The sequence below is a fragment of the Hippopotamus amphibius genome, chromosome 16 (genome assembly GCF_030028045.1).
Source record: "Hippopotamus amphibius kiboko isolate mHipAmp2 chromosome 16, mHipAmp2.hap2, whole genome shotgun sequence".
Taxonomy (NCBI): Eukaryota; Metazoa; Chordata; class Mammalia; order Artiodactyla; family Hippopotamidae; genus Hippopotamus; species Hippopotamus amphibius.
This window is the reverse complement of record NC_080201.1, coordinates 26,659,776-26,676,683: the sequence shown is the minus strand read 5'-3', so window position 1 is coordinate 26,676,683 and position 16,908 is coordinate 26,659,776. Positions and strand designations below refer to the sequence as shown.

Sequence of the window (16,908 nt, the reverse complement as noted above, 5' to 3'; positions counted from 1 at the left end):
CCCACTCCCAATTCCCCAACTCTTGGCAAAAAACACCTCATCCAATTTATAACATGAATCCTCTATTTTCACTCAAACTTGGCCTGCTCACCATATTCCAATTATACCAATTATGTTCATTTGGGGGTACTTTTTATTCAGTATATTTCCTCTCCTTCTGGAATGCACTTATTCATCGAACAAAACCAAATCCATTTAAGGATTATTTCACTTTCTTTTTTACTAAACAAATAGAAGTGACACTGTCTTCTGATCTGAAGGGTCAATCAAGGGTACTTCCTAGAGTACTCATTTGCCATTTAATTGCAAGATGGGAGAGAAACTTCTCATGTTAACTGTTTATTCACAGTTAGACTAAAAACTCTTTACTCAAATTTGACCTTAATTCTTCAAATACAGTAGAGACCAATGGTCCTCAACCCTGAATGTAAGAATTTTTAGTATTTAGAGTGAGAACCTGTAAACCTGGCAGGTTCCCAAGGTCCATTACTCAGACAGAGTTTTACACAGCTGTCTACAGAGGTGCTCTAAAGTTTCAACTTTTAAAAAAAATCCCTTAAGAGACTGACATAATGTGACTCACAACAACCTGGAGAAGCAGTACCCTAATCATTGAGGAATGGCTTTCAGGCAGAGGCAGTCAAGCACTTGTTAAGACTCTCTCCATGACCTGACTCCACATTAAATATAAGAACTCCCAACTAGGAAAGGAGTACAATGACGACTAAATGACTAAGAGTGTTACTGAGTCCCAGGTAGTTACAGTCTTCATCTGCAGGAGATAAACTGCAGCCACACCTTCTGCTGTGGTGTATGTGCCAGCATTCTTGCAATAAATATCCGATGGGAGATCAGTTCAAGCCAAGCATACACAAAGCCAGGAGCTTTGGTAGGCCTCAAGATGTGGAATGTGTTGCTGAAAGGAGAAAACCTTAGTCAGAAGCACAAATATGGTTTAAAAAAAAAAAAAAGAATATAATTAAGTAGACAACATACAGGCTGCATTATGAATCAACATGCCTCAAATCCATTTGATTTTGCAGTAAAATCAAATTTTACTACACTAAAACAGCAGTCCTTAACAGGAAATCCTTAACAGTATTATACTCAACAATACTCACCAGAAAGCTGTAAGGGTCTGGAAATTAATGGTTTCCAATACATGCTCAGGTGCATTGAGTTCCAAGAGCAGCATGATAAAAATCCGATGGTAGGGAAGCTGCTGAAATTCACTTTGCCGAACATCATGATCCTGTAGGAGAACTCCCACTACTATACCAAGGACCTACAGAGCACACAGATTACAGACCTTGTAAATCACAAAGACAATTTACTTAGCAGTCTCTAGTCATGCTTCTTTACTTTGCATTCTTATGCCCCACATGAAAGGAAATATAAAATTATATACTGGTAGCCAAAGGGAACATACACTGGTTTGATTTGCCCTGCAGAGTTTTGTATGTTTTCCTTGAATTTCCATACCCTTGGACCAGACACATGTACTCTCCACAAGTTTTTCTAAAGCTCCAGAAATCAGCATGGTACATCATATTTTATCATGATAACACAATCAAACAACCCAATTTTTCTGGCCTGGCATAAAGTTTACAGGAGGCAAATGATTTACACTTCTCTTGGCATCTAGTAGATGGGAGGTCAGGTATGGTGTTAGGTTGCAGAAATGTATAAGAACTACCCTGCACTCCACTTGATTTTACCACTGAACAGTGAAGGATGTGAACCCATTTGTAATTAATTACCCAAGACCAAATTCTAAGTTCATTTTTGCACTATCTTATTTGCACTATCTTATTTAACATTCAAATTTCCAGGAATTCCACTGCATAAATCAAAGAAAAACTGTACTTTGTTCCTTTTCAGAAAATCAAGACAACTGCAATGTCACTCACAGTATTTGAGTTGACAATCTATATTATCAATGGACATGTCTAGTAGCCATCTCATCACAATGACTCTGTACATGGGGCAAATCTCACACTACCTAAATACCTTCTAGTGTAGTCATTACCAAACATTAACACACTGAAAATAAGTTAAACGTTTTTGTTTTGTTTTGGGGAAGGGGTGTCTTTCAGTTAAAGCACCAGACTCTTCTAAAATTCGGTGATTATGTTTACATATTATCTATGAATTTAATTTCTGGACAGAAATGGGGATATTACAAAATGTTTTGAGGGCCCTGTAGGGTTGACAACCACTGAGGCAGACTTCAAGTGTGCAAAGACTAAGGCAAGAAAGGATTTCAGACCTTATTCAGCAGATTAATCTTTGTGACAGTGTTGGTGGCCTCCCCTGAGTGCTTTACTAGCAGTGCAATGAGTCGGACAAAGGCATCCAGGTTGTGATAGCACTTGGCTCGGATCATGGTGGGATTAGCAGCAGGATTGTGCTGCTGCTCTGCCTGAGCCCGATAACTGATTTCAACACACATTTCAGTACACAGACGAAAGAACCTTGTTATGAGGTCATCAGTCTTCAGGATTCCTTGCTGGTGCATCTACCAAGGGAACAAAACAAATTAAAAGGCACAATGAGATAATACACATGAATAAACTTTTAATTTTCATGTAAGAAGTATTCTCTCATTCAATCCTGTTGTCACATTTCTAATTTTTACTTTGTAAAAAGGGTGTCACGAAAATGACTTCTCCATTAAGGACCCATGACAGAATGAATTCCTTCAGTTTTAAGTTTGATGCAAATTGAGAAAGATGATAACATGGCAATTTTGAACAGTAGTCCATAGCCAATAATTTCAAAAGTTAACTATGCAAATTAAACCAATTTTTAGTAACCCATTAAGTGTATTTCTCCCAAGTAAGAGATTAAGTTACATATATTTTACTTTCGCACAGAATTTAAGATAATTTCTTACAACTGACTTAACCAATAGCAACAAAGTTTTTGAAACTCCAACTAGCTGCACTAGAAAAATCAAATAATAATTTATACAGTAGGTACAACAATGAAAATGCTCACAGATCATACCCAGCTATTTTAATGTAAATTAAGATAAAGTGGAAAGGGCAAGTTTATTTAAAAAAAAGAATAAAGTACAAATTTTATGACATATGATCTAGAAGTGAAGCAGAGAAGTTATTTGGCTAGTACGAAAGACAAAAAAAGAAGACAGTGTAACAAGTGTTAAGGCTGCAGAGGGAGGAGGTCAGTGCTTACTAAACAAAGAAACCAAGCCCAGGATGAAAACTTGACCATTATTTTAGAAACTTTAAAACAATTGAACTGTCCCTTGGTAAGCAATAACATAGCTGAATTCACAATAATATACCCTAGGCAAAACAGAAGGCCAGCAAAGGGACCTTTGTACAATGAAATGAGAAAAGCTAAGAGGGGAGAAGAAATGATGTCAGACTGCTGAGAGCAAGAGGGAGCATAAGAGGAAAAAGGATTCTCAAAAGGATTCGAAAGCGAAAAGTATAATACATTATCTTTTTCAAATGGAGAGAAGGAACAAGGGCAAATAAGCCAACAGGAGAGCTGAAACAGGTGCCACATCCATACCCATGAAATATCAATGATCATAAAACCAAGTGATTCGAAATTCCTCCATCCAAATCAGAAATCAGACTCTGAATATGCAGTAACAGCTTTTCAATGAGGTATGTATTATAATTCCCTGGATTCTTTTAAGGCAGAAACTTACTTAATATGATTTACTAAGAAATCAGTCTTCTTGAAAAGTAAATCCAATTCCTAAGAACTTCTAAAATTCAAACCAGCTCTTCCACATTCAGCTGTCATTTATCTGATAATAAATCTAATTTGCATCTTTCTTTGATGGCACACCTAAGCTTTGGTCTCAGTTTAAAGAAATACAATGGTCAAACTGCAGAAATAAGCTATTTTAGGTATGTAAGCTACTTAATTTAGAAAATAAAATAAAAAGCTCTACCATTTAAATAATTCAGGGTATTTTTTGTTGTTGCTGTGTTTTATTTTATAATTTTAATTTTTTTTGGGGGGGGGGGGGGCGGGGTGCCGCCTCACATCTTGTAGGATTCTCAGTTCCCCGAACAGGGATTGAGCCCACACCACAGCAGTGAAAGTGCCAAATCCTAACCACTAGACCACCAGGGTGCTCTTTATTTTACTTTCTAAACATGGGCTATTATAAGAACTTTATTTATTAGCCCATAATCCCATCACTGTTGATTTATTAAGCTTGTAAAATTACTATATACATCTGGCAATTTCAACCTGACCCACTATACTTTGTAGCTGTGACAACTGAAATCAGATAAAAAGAACTTAAAGGGGACGGGAAATGTTCACTTTACTGCTTAGTGATCAATGATGGGAAAATAAACAGTATCAATTTAACAGAGTAATGATGATGACATTTTTGGTTTACATGAGTATGGAGGTAACTGACTGGAAGTACATAATATTGAGCTTTAATATTGGAGGCATCACACCCTACTTATGTTGAATAAAAAGCACCTTTCTTTCCAAAAGCTCTACCTGTCCAACAAACGCAGAGAAAGCTTTGGTACTGTCACGACCAGCTGCTGCTGAATGGTAGAGATTCACCCATTCCCTCAGAAGATACTCTGCCTTCTCCCTCAGGCCTGGAGGATCATCATACTCTGAGGCTTGAGAGATCCCAGAATGCATCATAAAGTTAGGGCCTCCATGAGCACGATCAATCATTGCTTCATAGTTGGATCGCACTACTTCCATCAGCTGGGGCAATCTAGTACAATAAATCCAGAACGAAAATCAGTCTACTCATGATTGTGATTTCACAGACATACAGTTGGACAATTTGCTTATTTAATAGAAACCACAAGAGTGATGATCATTTTACCATTCCCATATTTAAACAAAACTATCCTTGGTTTCTTCATATCTGTTTACTCATGAGGACATAACACATAAGTGACTGACTTCAGTTAAGTCACTTCTTGACAAAAAAAACGATGCCCAATGAAATGGAGCTGATGTTCGTGGTCAAAAAATTATTCACTCCACGCCTGCTATGTGCCATGCTTTGTGCTATTCATCTTAATTCTCAACAGTTCTTCAAGATATCATTTCCATTTTATACAAGAAACAGGCTTAGGGAGGGTAAGTCGACTTGCCTAAAATCAGATTTTAAGCAGCAGAGTCAGGTTTTAAACAGAGGACTCTGACACCAAATCTAGTGCTGTATGTACTGCTCTACAACAAGAAGGCTTGGCAGTTAGTTAAGCTTTCATATTTCATGGGACATCAGGCCTCACCAAAGCTTACCATATGTTGTAGGTAAAGCAGTTATATAACAGGTAATGTTAGTAAGTCTACACATTCATTTCTAAAGCTCTTTCTTAGACTCCTGAATACACAAGCATCCCAAAGCATTTCCTTCTCACCCTTCAGGAGCATTGCCTCTGGAGTGAGCATTAATCCTCATGAGGGTTTCAATGGTGTGGAACAGATCTGCCTCAGTAACATGGGCAACACTCCTTTCATCCACCAGCAGGATTTTTACCAACTGCATAGCAAATGCCACAGCCATGTAGTTTAAACCATTCTCCATTGACTGGCAACACAGAAAGCACAATGTAAGAAAGTCAGCACTTACAGCAACTACCATCCCCCCACATTCCCAACTACCGAAGTCTCTTTTCCTGTTTAATAATGCCTTCCATACCTGAGCTAGGTGAAGATCATACTGTTGCATGTTGACCAAATGATTGCGAATTAGCAACTCCACTGCCTCCACGTTATATTTATATTCATCCCGACACTCAATCAGGCACCTAGAAAAGGCAGTATTTCTTTATTCATAAAGGCTTAACCATACTGTATATCAGATAAAATAAAGCACCCATTGTATTCAATGGTAACTTGTTCCAAATTAAGGATGCCTCGAGAACCAACTGAAAATCAGTTTTCAAAATAACCAGTAATGAAGTACAACAGACAGTGTTAAAACACAAGTTTTGCTCTCAGAGTCTAGAAAACAAAGCATTCCATTTAAGACATTATTTATTTATGCACATCACTTCTATGAAATCACTGAAACCTTTTAAAATCAACGACCTGTAACTTATTCCCCAAAACAAGGTACTGGTTTTTTCCATATCCAACCTGGGCACCAGATGGAAAAAGAACAAACATTCCATAATTCTCACTACTTAGAATTAGAAGTTCTATATGTTTGAACACATAAACAGGGCCATGTATGGGAGAAGGCAAATCAATAAATATTACTCTTCTAAGATGGTTACTGACCTTGTGATCTGCTTGTTACACCATGGAGACCCATATGCCCGACCATCTTGAAGAGCTTTCAGGACCAAGAGGTGGCACTCTCTGTAGCGAAGCAGGAGGTCGGCATCAGCACCACTGGTGGCATCTAGTAAGCCCTCTACAGCCTGTGGAAGACAAAAAGTGTTCAGATAAATGGAAAATACAGTACTCGGCCCAATTATCAAAGTCAATACCCATTCATGCAAAGTACAACGTACCTTCTAAAGCCTAAAGTTAACAATCTCTCCACTCGCCAAAATCCTTCTCGCCTGCCTAACACACCTACTCTCAGTTCTGTCTGGTTTATGCTTAGTGTTCTTTACTGTCAAAAAAGGTGCCACTGTCCCTACACAGTCAAAACCCAATGCTGCCCCATACCCACCCCCTTACCCAAGTACCTGCATCAATTCTCCATCAAAATCTAATGTGCTATCTTTTAAAGTTTCTTAAATAATCATAATAGCAGAAAATCTAACCTTTATGGAAGAAAAGAAAAGACTTCCCACTTTACTATTTGTAACTATTTGTCATGCTACTCTGGAGAAAATCGCTGGCTTATTACAGAACTTGCTTTATATTAATTTTTAAAATTTTAAGCATAACTTAAGTACATAATGGTACAGGTGACTCGATGCTAACAAAGCTAATTTCTTCTAAAATTAACAGTTTAAGAACTAACCTTCTGCAGCAATCCAAGAGCAGCTATGGCATCCCGAGAGTTTCGAGATAATACTACAACCTCCAAAAGACTTCTAAGAGCCTGAGCTTGGGGGTTCATGGCCAAAGCTGGTGGGATGGCGTGAAGGTGCTGCTCCAGTTCTGTAATGCACTTATCATAAATCTGAGCTACATCATCTGTTGCCCAAGCTTGCTGTTTTGGAAGCAAAAATAATCAAAAGAGAGAGGAAAAAAATTAAAGATTTTTCACCGATACAGGTAGCAATTTAAAGGCCTATCGGTATGTTAACTACTCTTACTTTTTTTTTCTTTTTCTTCAAAACATAGAGGGGCACTTCCGTTCCCCCTCCTGAATTTGGTCTTGATGCCATTAGTTGGGGAAGTGTAAAGTAAGCATGGGAGGGGGTGGGGGTTTTACTTGATAGTGAAAAGCCTTGCAGACACCAACACAATCAAGTGATGAAAGATAGCATAATGGGACTTTCCTGGTGGTGCAGTGCTTAGGAATCTGCTTGCCAATGCAGGGGACACGGGTTCAATCCCAGGTCCGGGGAGATCTCACATGCCACAGAGCAATTAGGCCCATGCACCACACTATTGAGCCTGCACTCTAGAGCCCACGACCCACAACTAATGAGCCTGTGTGCTGCAACTACTGAAGTCCACGCACCTACGGCCTGTGCTCCACAACAAGAAAAGCTACCGCAATGAGAAACCTGCGCATCACAACGGAAAATTAATTACTTAAAAAAGAGAGAGAGAGATCATGATAAATAATGGGATAAGCTGAGGGTGGCACCTCTTATAGCATCTAATAATCTCCCTGCACCCTATGGAAGTAAATAATCTGAACCATGGAAAATATCGTATTCAGGCCAACTGTCAAAACCTAATAGGATAGAATAAGAACAAAGCATCATTTCTGTGATATTCCTATCAAAGACGCACTACCTGAATCTATTCATGAGAACATAATGTACAAACCCAAATCAGGTCATTCTACAAAACCACTGGTCTGTAATCAGTGTCAAGGCCATGGGAAGATGAGGAAAGGAGCCGGACTAGACTGACCTGCAGGAAAAATTTCTAATACAGCTAAATAAAATGTGTGGTTCTTTGCAGCAGGGGAAAGGGGGCGGCACAGCTTGTGGGATCTTAGTTCCCCAACTAGGGATCCAACCTGGGCCCTCTGCAGTGGAGGTGCGGAGTCCTAGCCACTGGACTGCCAGGGAATTCCCTGAAATATGTGATTCTGATTTAGGTCCTTTTACCACAAAAGGACAACATTGGGACACTTGGTAAAACTTGAATAAGGACTAAAGATTAGATGATACTAAAATATCAGTGTTAACTTTCTGACTTCAATGGCTATACTATGATCACATAGAACATCTCTGTAGGAAACACAGACCAAAGGATTCAAGAATGATTGACATCAAGGTCAGCACCTATGTTAAAATGGTTCAAGAGGAAAATGTTTCTCCTTACATTTTCAACTTTTCTACAAATAACATCTCAAATTTTTAGAAAATCTTTTTACAAAGAAAAGGGGAAGCCATGAGGTCACCATGTAAATTCCTTTAATTAGGCCAAACGTGAAAGTTAAATCAACTTCATGGATTTAAAAAAAAATTCCTGAATGCCATGCCGATCTGATACAATGAATACCTATACTCTACAACTCAAGAACTATGGGTAATATTTTTCCCTATACCTTAAGCTCCCAGGAACAAGTAACAGATTAACTGACAAAAAACATTCAAATTAAACTGCAAATTACTCAGTTTAATCCAAGCCAAGTACTTACCTTCATGGGCTGAGCTAAAAATCCTGTGGGCTGACTCAAATCATTTGTAGGCAAGAAGCCAGGCACATTGCGCGCAAACTCTTCATAAACAGCCAATTGCTTTGGGTCCACACCACCAACCTTGGAAGAAGAAAACTTATTTTAACAGGATCTTCTTACAATCAAGGAAAACCTGTTTATCAAAATGGAAACTCTGCATGGGAATAAGCACAGGGGCTCTGAGAAGGCACACAGGAATCATTACGACATTTAACAGCATGACTGACTATGCATGTATGTGCGCACACAATTCAGTGTTTCCTATCTCCCTGAGACCCGTCAGTCACCCTCATCTATAAATTAAGAGTTTTGCCTCAAGTAGGGCATGCTGCCAGTACAGTTCTCCAAGGGAGATGGTAAAAATGATAAAATTTCTCGACATCATCTTCTCACCAACAAGCAAACAGCAATAAAACTCAAGTACCAGAAGGGAAGACCAAGTTGGGAAACCAAAACTAAACGGCACATGAACTCTTAAGAGCATCACTTCAACAACAGGGGGAGAAGACACATCTAAGCTATTTCCATGTCTTCTCCACAGGTAGCCTTTAAGTGAAATGAAATGCTTTCTCAGAAATAGCATTTAACCCCCCTATCCTAGTCCTGGTGAGTAGTTAAGCAACAAGAACAGAAAGAAAACAAAGATGGGGCAGGGACAGACAGAGCCCCCAATTCTCACCTTCAGCCTGATTTGCTCTGGCATCCGCTCAGCTTGGTATGTTAACACAACAGGATCGCAGTACCTGCGCCCTTCTTGCCTAGCATGTTTTCTCAGCTCAAATTCCTGCAAACAAAAAAAGTCACTGAGGTTCTTGTTATGAAGCACTTTCTTAAATGGAAAAAAAAAAAACTTAAAAGGCAAATGCTAAACACTTACAGTTGCTAATCTCTTGTCCATCTCAGGGCCTGCTTTTTCTACTGCAGTCTTCTGAATAAAACAGCAAGCTAATTCACAATTGTCCTGAGCTAACTGAGCAGCTGCCTGATCCATCATTTCCCTTTGTTGTGGGGATGCAGTCTATTGGGAGGGGGGGAGACAGAAAAATACTTAAAGTTTTCTGTGGGTACACAAAACAGATAGATGGGATAATAAAAATGCAGTGCTTAGACAAATTAATTTTGGAAGTTCCAACTGTACTTATGACTCATTAGCTGTGACCATGAAATAGTCTAACAATCATCTTCATCTATAAGATGAAAATACTACTCAACTGAAACATCTTACCAGGTTGTTGTGAAGATGGTGAACACTATGAAAGCGGGAAAGCATTAAACAAAGGCATTATTAACCATGACATCTGAGATTCCAAATTAATAAGTTACTTGAAGTGTGTGTGTGTGTGTGTGTGTGTGTGTGTGTGTGTGTGTGTGTACGTGCATGCACACACACATATAGAGTTCACTTTAAACTGTTTTATACTGGGGCTTCCCTGGTGGTGCAGTGGTTAAGACTCAGCTTGCCAATACAGGGAACACGGGTTTGATCCCTAAACCAGTAAACATCTGGAGTATCTACTATCTGCCAAACACTAATGAGGATATAATAGTGAACAAAAACAGACACGACACTTCACCTTACAGAATGTGCAACTAAGAGGAAGACATCAAACATATATGATGACTATCAGAATAAGTAGAAATGCTCACTGCTACAAGTAAAGAAAAAGAAACTTTTTCAGATAAGCAGTAATGAGTTTTATACAACAAAAAGAAAACAATCAACTTACACGAAGGGCTGAGGCAAAACTGTTTTTCAGGTTGGTAGATATGCTCATGAGTAAAGGTTCCCTGCAAGTAATCATAGCCATTCCAGCTGTCAAGTTACGCATCATGTGATGAGCTGCTATTCGCATTCGAGATTCCTCAGAATCCAGGGCAAAATCTTTCCTGACTATTTGCTCACAAGTAGTCATGGCAATCTTAATGGATCGATCCACCACAGGATGGACAAGCTCCTGGACGGCACGTTCAATTGCTTGGCGCACGCACTGCTTCAACTGTGGGTGGGCCTGAAACAATGGAATCTAGGGAGGGAAAGACAAGTCAACAGCTTGTTTAAACAAGACAACCCAATTTCTATTGGTAATCACCCCTGTGTTTTTGAAATTACTTCAAGGTTAACCATGAACTACCACTTTCTACTTTAAATTAACCAATGAAAAGCTCAGGGAACAAGCTGGGCTTCAAAGAGGGTGTAGTAGTCCGTATATCCTGTGATACATGATTATAGATATATTTAATGTGCAAACTGTTCATTACAAGATGCTTAAAGACACTAACCTGCTTAGCCAAAATTTGTGGCTGAAGTACGCCTAAAGAAAGTAACTTCTTTAGTAGCATGGGGAAATGCGAAAAGAATCAAGTTCACAGAGAAGAGGCCTTCTTCCTTTGTTTTTAAATAGGTTATGCCATTTTTTTCCCAAAATGATTATATTATACCCACACCAGCAGTGCATAAGAGTTCCTATTGTACCAACAGCTGGTATGATCATACTTTCAATTTTTGCCTAAACTGAGGGATTTAAAATTTTATGTTGTGGTGTTTAATTTTCATTTCCCTGACAGCTAATGCGGTTTGGCATTTTTTTCATATGCTGGATAACTTTTGATATTTCTTCTTATACAAAATATATCTTCAGTTTTCCTATTGTATTCTTTTCTTCTCAGTTTGCAGGTTTATTTACATGCATTAAATACCAATTCTTTGTGGTTATATCTATTGGGACTATCGTTTCTCTGTGGCTTGTCTATTCACTTTCTGCATGATACTTCTGTTTTTTAAATTAAAAAAAATTTATTGAGGTATAGTTGATTTACAATATTACGTTAGTTTCAGGTGTACAGTGTATTAATCAGTATTTATATAGATTATACTCCATTAAAAGTTATTACAGTGCCATATATACATTACTAATAAGAAAAAAATGTCAAATTGTACACTTTAAATATATGCAGTTTATTGTATGTCAATTATATCTCAATAAAAGTTCTTTAAAAAAAAAAAGCACGTAGAAATAGATAACAGGGACTTCCTAGGTGGCGCAGTGGTTAAGAATCAGCCTGCCAAGGCAGGGGACATGGGTTCCATCCCTGTCCCAAGAAGATACCACATGCAGCGGAGCAACTAAGCCCGGGCACCACAGCTATTGAGCCTGCACTCCTGAGCCCGAGCCACAACCATTGAGCCCATGTGCCACAACTACTGAAGCCCATGTGCCTAGAGCCACCACAATGAGGAGGCGGCTGCACACTACAATGAAGAGTAGCCCTTGCTCACTGCAACTAGAGAAAGCTCATGTGCAGCAAGGAAGACCCAACACAGCCAATAAAAAATACATTTATTTTAAAAAGAGGTAATAAATGTAGATTTATTTCCTTTAAAAAAATAAAAAAATAAAAGTTATTACAAGATAATGGCTATAAGAGAAAAGGCTTTCTACAAAAACTATTATTTTCGGGACTTCCCCGGTGGTCCAGTGGTTAAGACTCTGTGCTCCCAAGGCAGGGGGCCCGGGTTCCAACCCTGGTCAGGGAACTAGATCCTGCATGCACTCCGCAACTAAAGATCCCGCACACAGCAACAAAGACCCCACATGCCACAACTAAGACCCAGCACAGACAACTAAATAAACAATTTTTTTTTTTTTAAATAGCAACCATTTTATTTAAAAAATTAATGTATATTGAAACCTTTTGCTTCACTTGACTGTTACTGGATATTTACTGGAATTTTTAAGAAACTTAAAAAATATTTGTGATGAACTTATTCAGATTATTGGGAGTAAAGAGAATCATAACTTCTAGACCTAGTTTTCCCAAAAACCAAGTGCCACATCTATAAAAACAAAAACAGACTAAAAATACAAAACTTCAATGTATTAATGTTACACCTGTTTCAGTTTCTAAAAAGGAAAGACCATGAAATTTGATTCTGAACTGAACAACTGTGTTAAGCAGAATAAAAGACAGGATAAACACGCAATCACCACCCTCAATATAAACAGTAAAGTACTACCTTTAAGTACAGGAAAAAGGATTGATGGGGAGTCATTTAATATGACTTTCAACCAGACAATCTCCCAGAATCAGGCCACAGGAACATAACGGAGAATACTAAGTCCCACTTCCAAATCTTCTCTCTCTCTCTCTCTCTCACACATACACACACACACACATAGACGAATCAGCTCAGTTCCAGCTATCTTCCAAAAGACGTGGCTTAATGCAAGACTAAGGTGACATGAAAATAAAGAAAAAAACCTATAGTATACACTAAGCATCTTCTGACTATATAGGGAATACATGGAGATTGTGATTACATTGGCAGCTTAATTTTAATATCATGGGTTTCGATACGAGGAACGAATATAAATGATGTCTAGTCGCAATGACATTTTCAGAGTAGAAAAAGAAATCCCATTTATACTACACAGCAATTCCCAGTCCCTACTCTCTGCGACAAAAGTCTACAACCTAGGAATCCAAAAGGAAAAGGAAAAGGGAAGCAAAAGTGACCAGTTTATTTTGTCACAAAGCAGGAGCTGAAGAATGGGGTGGGGTGGTGTTTACTTACTGTTGGGTTTAGAGTAATGTGTGGTGCCAGGCCCGCGAGGGAATAGACATTGATGTCATGGTAACTGTACTGTGGCTGTGGTGGAACCGTGGCTGTACAGGTGGTACTGGTAGCTGGTGTTGTAGAAGTTGCTAAATGTAGAGAGATAAAATAAGAGCCAATAAAAGGAGCACACTTCCTGACTTTACTATAAAATTAACAGGGCATTATGTAGTCATTATCAAATTAAACTAATTGAATGGGGGGTGGAGGGGTGGCACAGGTCACATTTTTCCACCTTGAATTATAAGGGAAAGTGTTACTTTGACAGAGATTTGAACAAAGCATGTAAAACTACGCCAGTAGCAGTGCTCTAGGGCCCAGAAATCAATTGAGGGGTTGTGCCACATTAACAGGCCCAAGCCTTGTTGGATTATTCTATATCATAGATGTTGATTTTCATCCTAGGCTGGTCCCTGGTTTTATCTGGGGATTGTTAAACTATTGAGAGTTGAGAAAAATAAGAAAAGCTGGTTTATTCTAACCCCACCTCCCAATCATTCTACATTCCTGTATCTCCCACACTTCCAATCCTCTAGATCCAGGTCAAATAATCCACTCCCCTAACAGGTTGAGCTAGTCTGGGGATCCTCAGATTTGAAGAATAACACAGGTCATCATGCAAATGCAATTCTTGCTCTGAGACTTCAAACAATATGGAAGATAACCTGGCTTACTTGGGATATGAGGAACAACTGATTAATGATATTAGTTACAAATACCGCAAGAACTACCCAGATGGACGATAATACAGTAAGACAATGCCTAGACATTACTAACTTTTCATTACAAATTTAGAAGGCTCACCAGAAAGCACACAAAGTTTCAGCGCTACATTACACCAAATAATTGTAATATGCTATATGTATGGGAATGTACCATTAAAGAGGACATCTGATAAACAGAGGGCTAATTATCACACTTACTTGTGGTTGTGATGGGCGGGAGCTCCTCTGGCTGCTTGACATCTTTCTTTGGAGCAGAGAGTTGCTCATCTAAGTTCTTTAGGCGATCTTTATCCTTTAGGAGGTTTCCAGGTTTTAGCTCATTGATGTCTAATGCAAGATTCTTGCAGAGGACCTCAATCTCAAACTTCAAGTTTAACTGCATAATTCCAATAATCAATTAGAATATTAAAAATGAAAATTTAGCTTCATAACATACAGTATTCTCACTGATTTGTCACAGTGCTTCCCCCAAAATATCCTTTATTTCCTGTAAATTTTAATAATGTAAAGGCAGAGAGTGTTCCCAAGGATAAAGAGTAACAAAGTTACCTTTAAGTCATGTTCCTGGTGTAGCTCAGCTAATACATTCATAATCGCCATCGTCCAGGGGTTGGGTGGCCTAAAAACCTAAAGAAAACTATTCTGTTAAGCTTGCCCCAAACTCACTCTTTAATTTGTATATCTAAAACAGTTAAGCACTTACACCTATGTGGCCATAATAAAACCCCTAGCCTTCCCATCTATATCGTATTTCAGAAAAACACCAAAACCAAACCAAAATCAAACAAAAAAAACAAAAAGCAGATAAAAAACCAACCCATTAAAATCAGTCCCATAAATACTACTTAGCCTCTCAACTTGGAAATCCCAAGTTTCCCTGAGGAAAACTAACTGAACTAGCTATATATCCATCAGAACTATGGACTTCTTGACCTCATGCTAAAACAAACAAGTCACAAATTAGCAGTCAATAAGATATTAAAATTTACTCACCACACTACGAATGCTAGATTCTAAGACTTTGGCGACAAAGGGGACTACGTAGAGCAACTCTTGCTGTCCTTTAACATAAGCCTCTAGCAGCAAAGATTTTACATCCAAGTCCTAGAATAACAAACGTATTTTTAAAAGCTGAGAATATACTAGAAAATCCCTCACAAAACACCCCCAATTAGACCTTGCCAAGAACTCGCCCCCAGAGTTGGAATCAGTAACTGACCCTTGCTTTATGAAAAGGAAGGGGTAACAATCATACCTTATTGGCTTTTGTTTATCCTGCTCAACAAAGTGAGACCATGAGCATGCAATTAGGGAGTCAAAACATGGGCCAAACTTTTATAAACATCCAATGATCATTAAAACAGCCCCAAATAAAGTCAAGACTTTTAGACAGAATATGCTATATGAACATTCTCAAGTTTTACATAAGCCTTTAGTTGAAACTCACAGTGTGTAAGATGGGTTTATTTTTAGCTAGTGTGATCATTCCTAGCCAATGTCCCAAGTTCTTCAGCAAAGAACGATCAGAGAAATTGGCTGCAGCTTTATCTGAGGTCAGGAGCACCTGAAATAGTGTAGGATTAAGGAAGGTATGACAATGAGCTTATGAAAAGATATTCTCAACTAAATGTTTAAGAATTCCATTAATCTACATTAAAAACAAGCCGACAATACTGAGAACATGCCCCCAAAGTAGATCTCATCCACGTATCACTGTGATACTTTGTGTTCAGTGACATTTTTACCTTCAAATGCCTTTACACTTTAAAAAAAAAAAAAGGTAACCCAAATATATCATATAAAGTAACACAAGGTTAAAAGTATCATGTATGGTCCCACAGCAAAGTATTTTAAAATTGAAAATTTTAGATAAGTTTGAAGCAAACCTGCAAATCTTTTGGAAGAGCTAAATTCAATTCAAATGAATACTACAGTTATACTTTTAAAGTCCTTCCCAGATGGCAAACATACTGAGGAACATAAGACTGCAGTATCTGTTGCAATCTTCAGCATTATTGCTGGCGACAGACAACTAAGATAATGTTCTGGAATACAGTGTAATAGTGCTTACACACTTATCACATTTCTAGAAGACCTAATCCATTTCACCAATTCTTTACTTCTTACTTTCTTAAGGGGAACAGAACCAACACATGACAGCGTCTCAGGTACACACATATATTCATTTACTACACGATATCTTTTAATTTACAGATATAAGCTTAAATTTATAAACTTTTATTTAAAAGAAAGGATCTTGAAATTTAGCTACAGATTGTGTAAGTTTTCATATATCCCTATCATCCTTGCTATCAAATAACAAAGGCTGAATATAATTATGTTCCTTAACTCCACACAGCAACAGCAGAATGGCACAAATTCAGCTGTGCAACAGAAAGGAGCCAGGAATTCTTTTGCACTACAGCGTAACCAAGAATAGGGAAAATTCCTATCCACAGGTTTAAATATAGTGCTGGTTCCTAAGCCTATGTCCCAAGTTACTCAGCAAAGAATGATTTCAGCTACATGCTGGTTCACACTATTTTCTTGAAAAAGTTACTCCTCCTAAGAAAAATACTTGGATTTTATAGAACAAGCATTAGCCCATTAGGAAGAGTCTGACCTTAAACTTCTGAGAATCCTAAACAACAGCTATTCCACAATAGGTGTACAGTCTTGAGATATCTGGCATTTAAGACATAAACGAAAACACAGCAGCACTGTTTTTGTAATAGTGAAAGATATTAACCACCAATATAATGGCTTTC

At 38.2% G+C, this 16,908-nt stretch overlaps 1 protein-coding gene and 1 non-coding gene across 9 annotated transcripts in view; both read right to left on the bottom strand.

The window, feature by feature from the left end:
* The window catches only part of CNOT1 (CCR4-NOT transcription complex subunit 1), a 106,878-nt gene that overhangs the window by 9,018 nt on the left and 80,952 nt on the right, over positions 1–16,908 (bottom strand). For 5 of the 8 annotated variants that reach the window (XR_009049811.1, XR_009049810.1, XM_057713643.1 and 2 more), the window contains exons 26-42: positions 15,588–15,704; positions 15,134–15,244; positions 14,690–14,767; positions 14,339–14,516; positions 13,374–13,504; positions 10,528–10,824; positions 9,678–9,818; positions 9,480–9,584; positions 8,762–8,881; positions 6,956–7,147; positions 6,259–6,401; positions 5,675–5,783; positions 5,394–5,563; positions 4,483–4,735; positions 2,270–2,518; positions 1,122–1,285; positions 799–916 (exon numbers count right to left, since the gene is read on the bottom strand). Coding sequence is in view for 6 of the 8 variants with exons in the window: in XM_057713643.1 (XP_057569626.1) it covers positions 799–916; positions 1,122–1,285; positions 2,270–2,518; positions 4,483–4,735; positions 5,394–5,563; positions 5,675–5,783; positions 6,259–6,401; positions 6,956–7,147; positions 8,762–8,881; positions 9,480–9,584; positions 9,678–9,818; positions 10,528–10,824; positions 13,374–13,504; positions 14,339–14,516; positions 14,690–14,767; positions 15,134–15,244; positions 15,588–15,704 (2,676 nt within the window). In the remaining 2 variants the exon portion in view is untranslated. The remainder of the gene's footprint in view (positions 1–798; positions 917–1,121; positions 1,286–2,269; positions 2,519–4,482; positions 4,736–5,393; positions 5,564–5,674; positions 5,784–6,258; positions 6,402–6,955; positions 7,148–8,761; positions 8,882–9,479; positions 9,585–9,677; positions 9,819–10,527; positions 10,825–13,373; positions 13,505–14,338; positions 14,517–14,689; positions 14,768–15,133; positions 15,245–15,587; positions 15,705–16,908) is intronic. The other 3 variants (XM_057713646.1, XM_057713649.1, XM_057713647.1) reach the window with 1 other exon arrangement.
* Positions 16,477–16,615, bottom strand: LOC130839409 (small nucleolar RNA SNORA46). Its single transcript, XR_009049815.1, has one exon. It is a non-coding gene; the product is annotated as a small nucleolar RNA SNORA46 (small nucleolar RNA).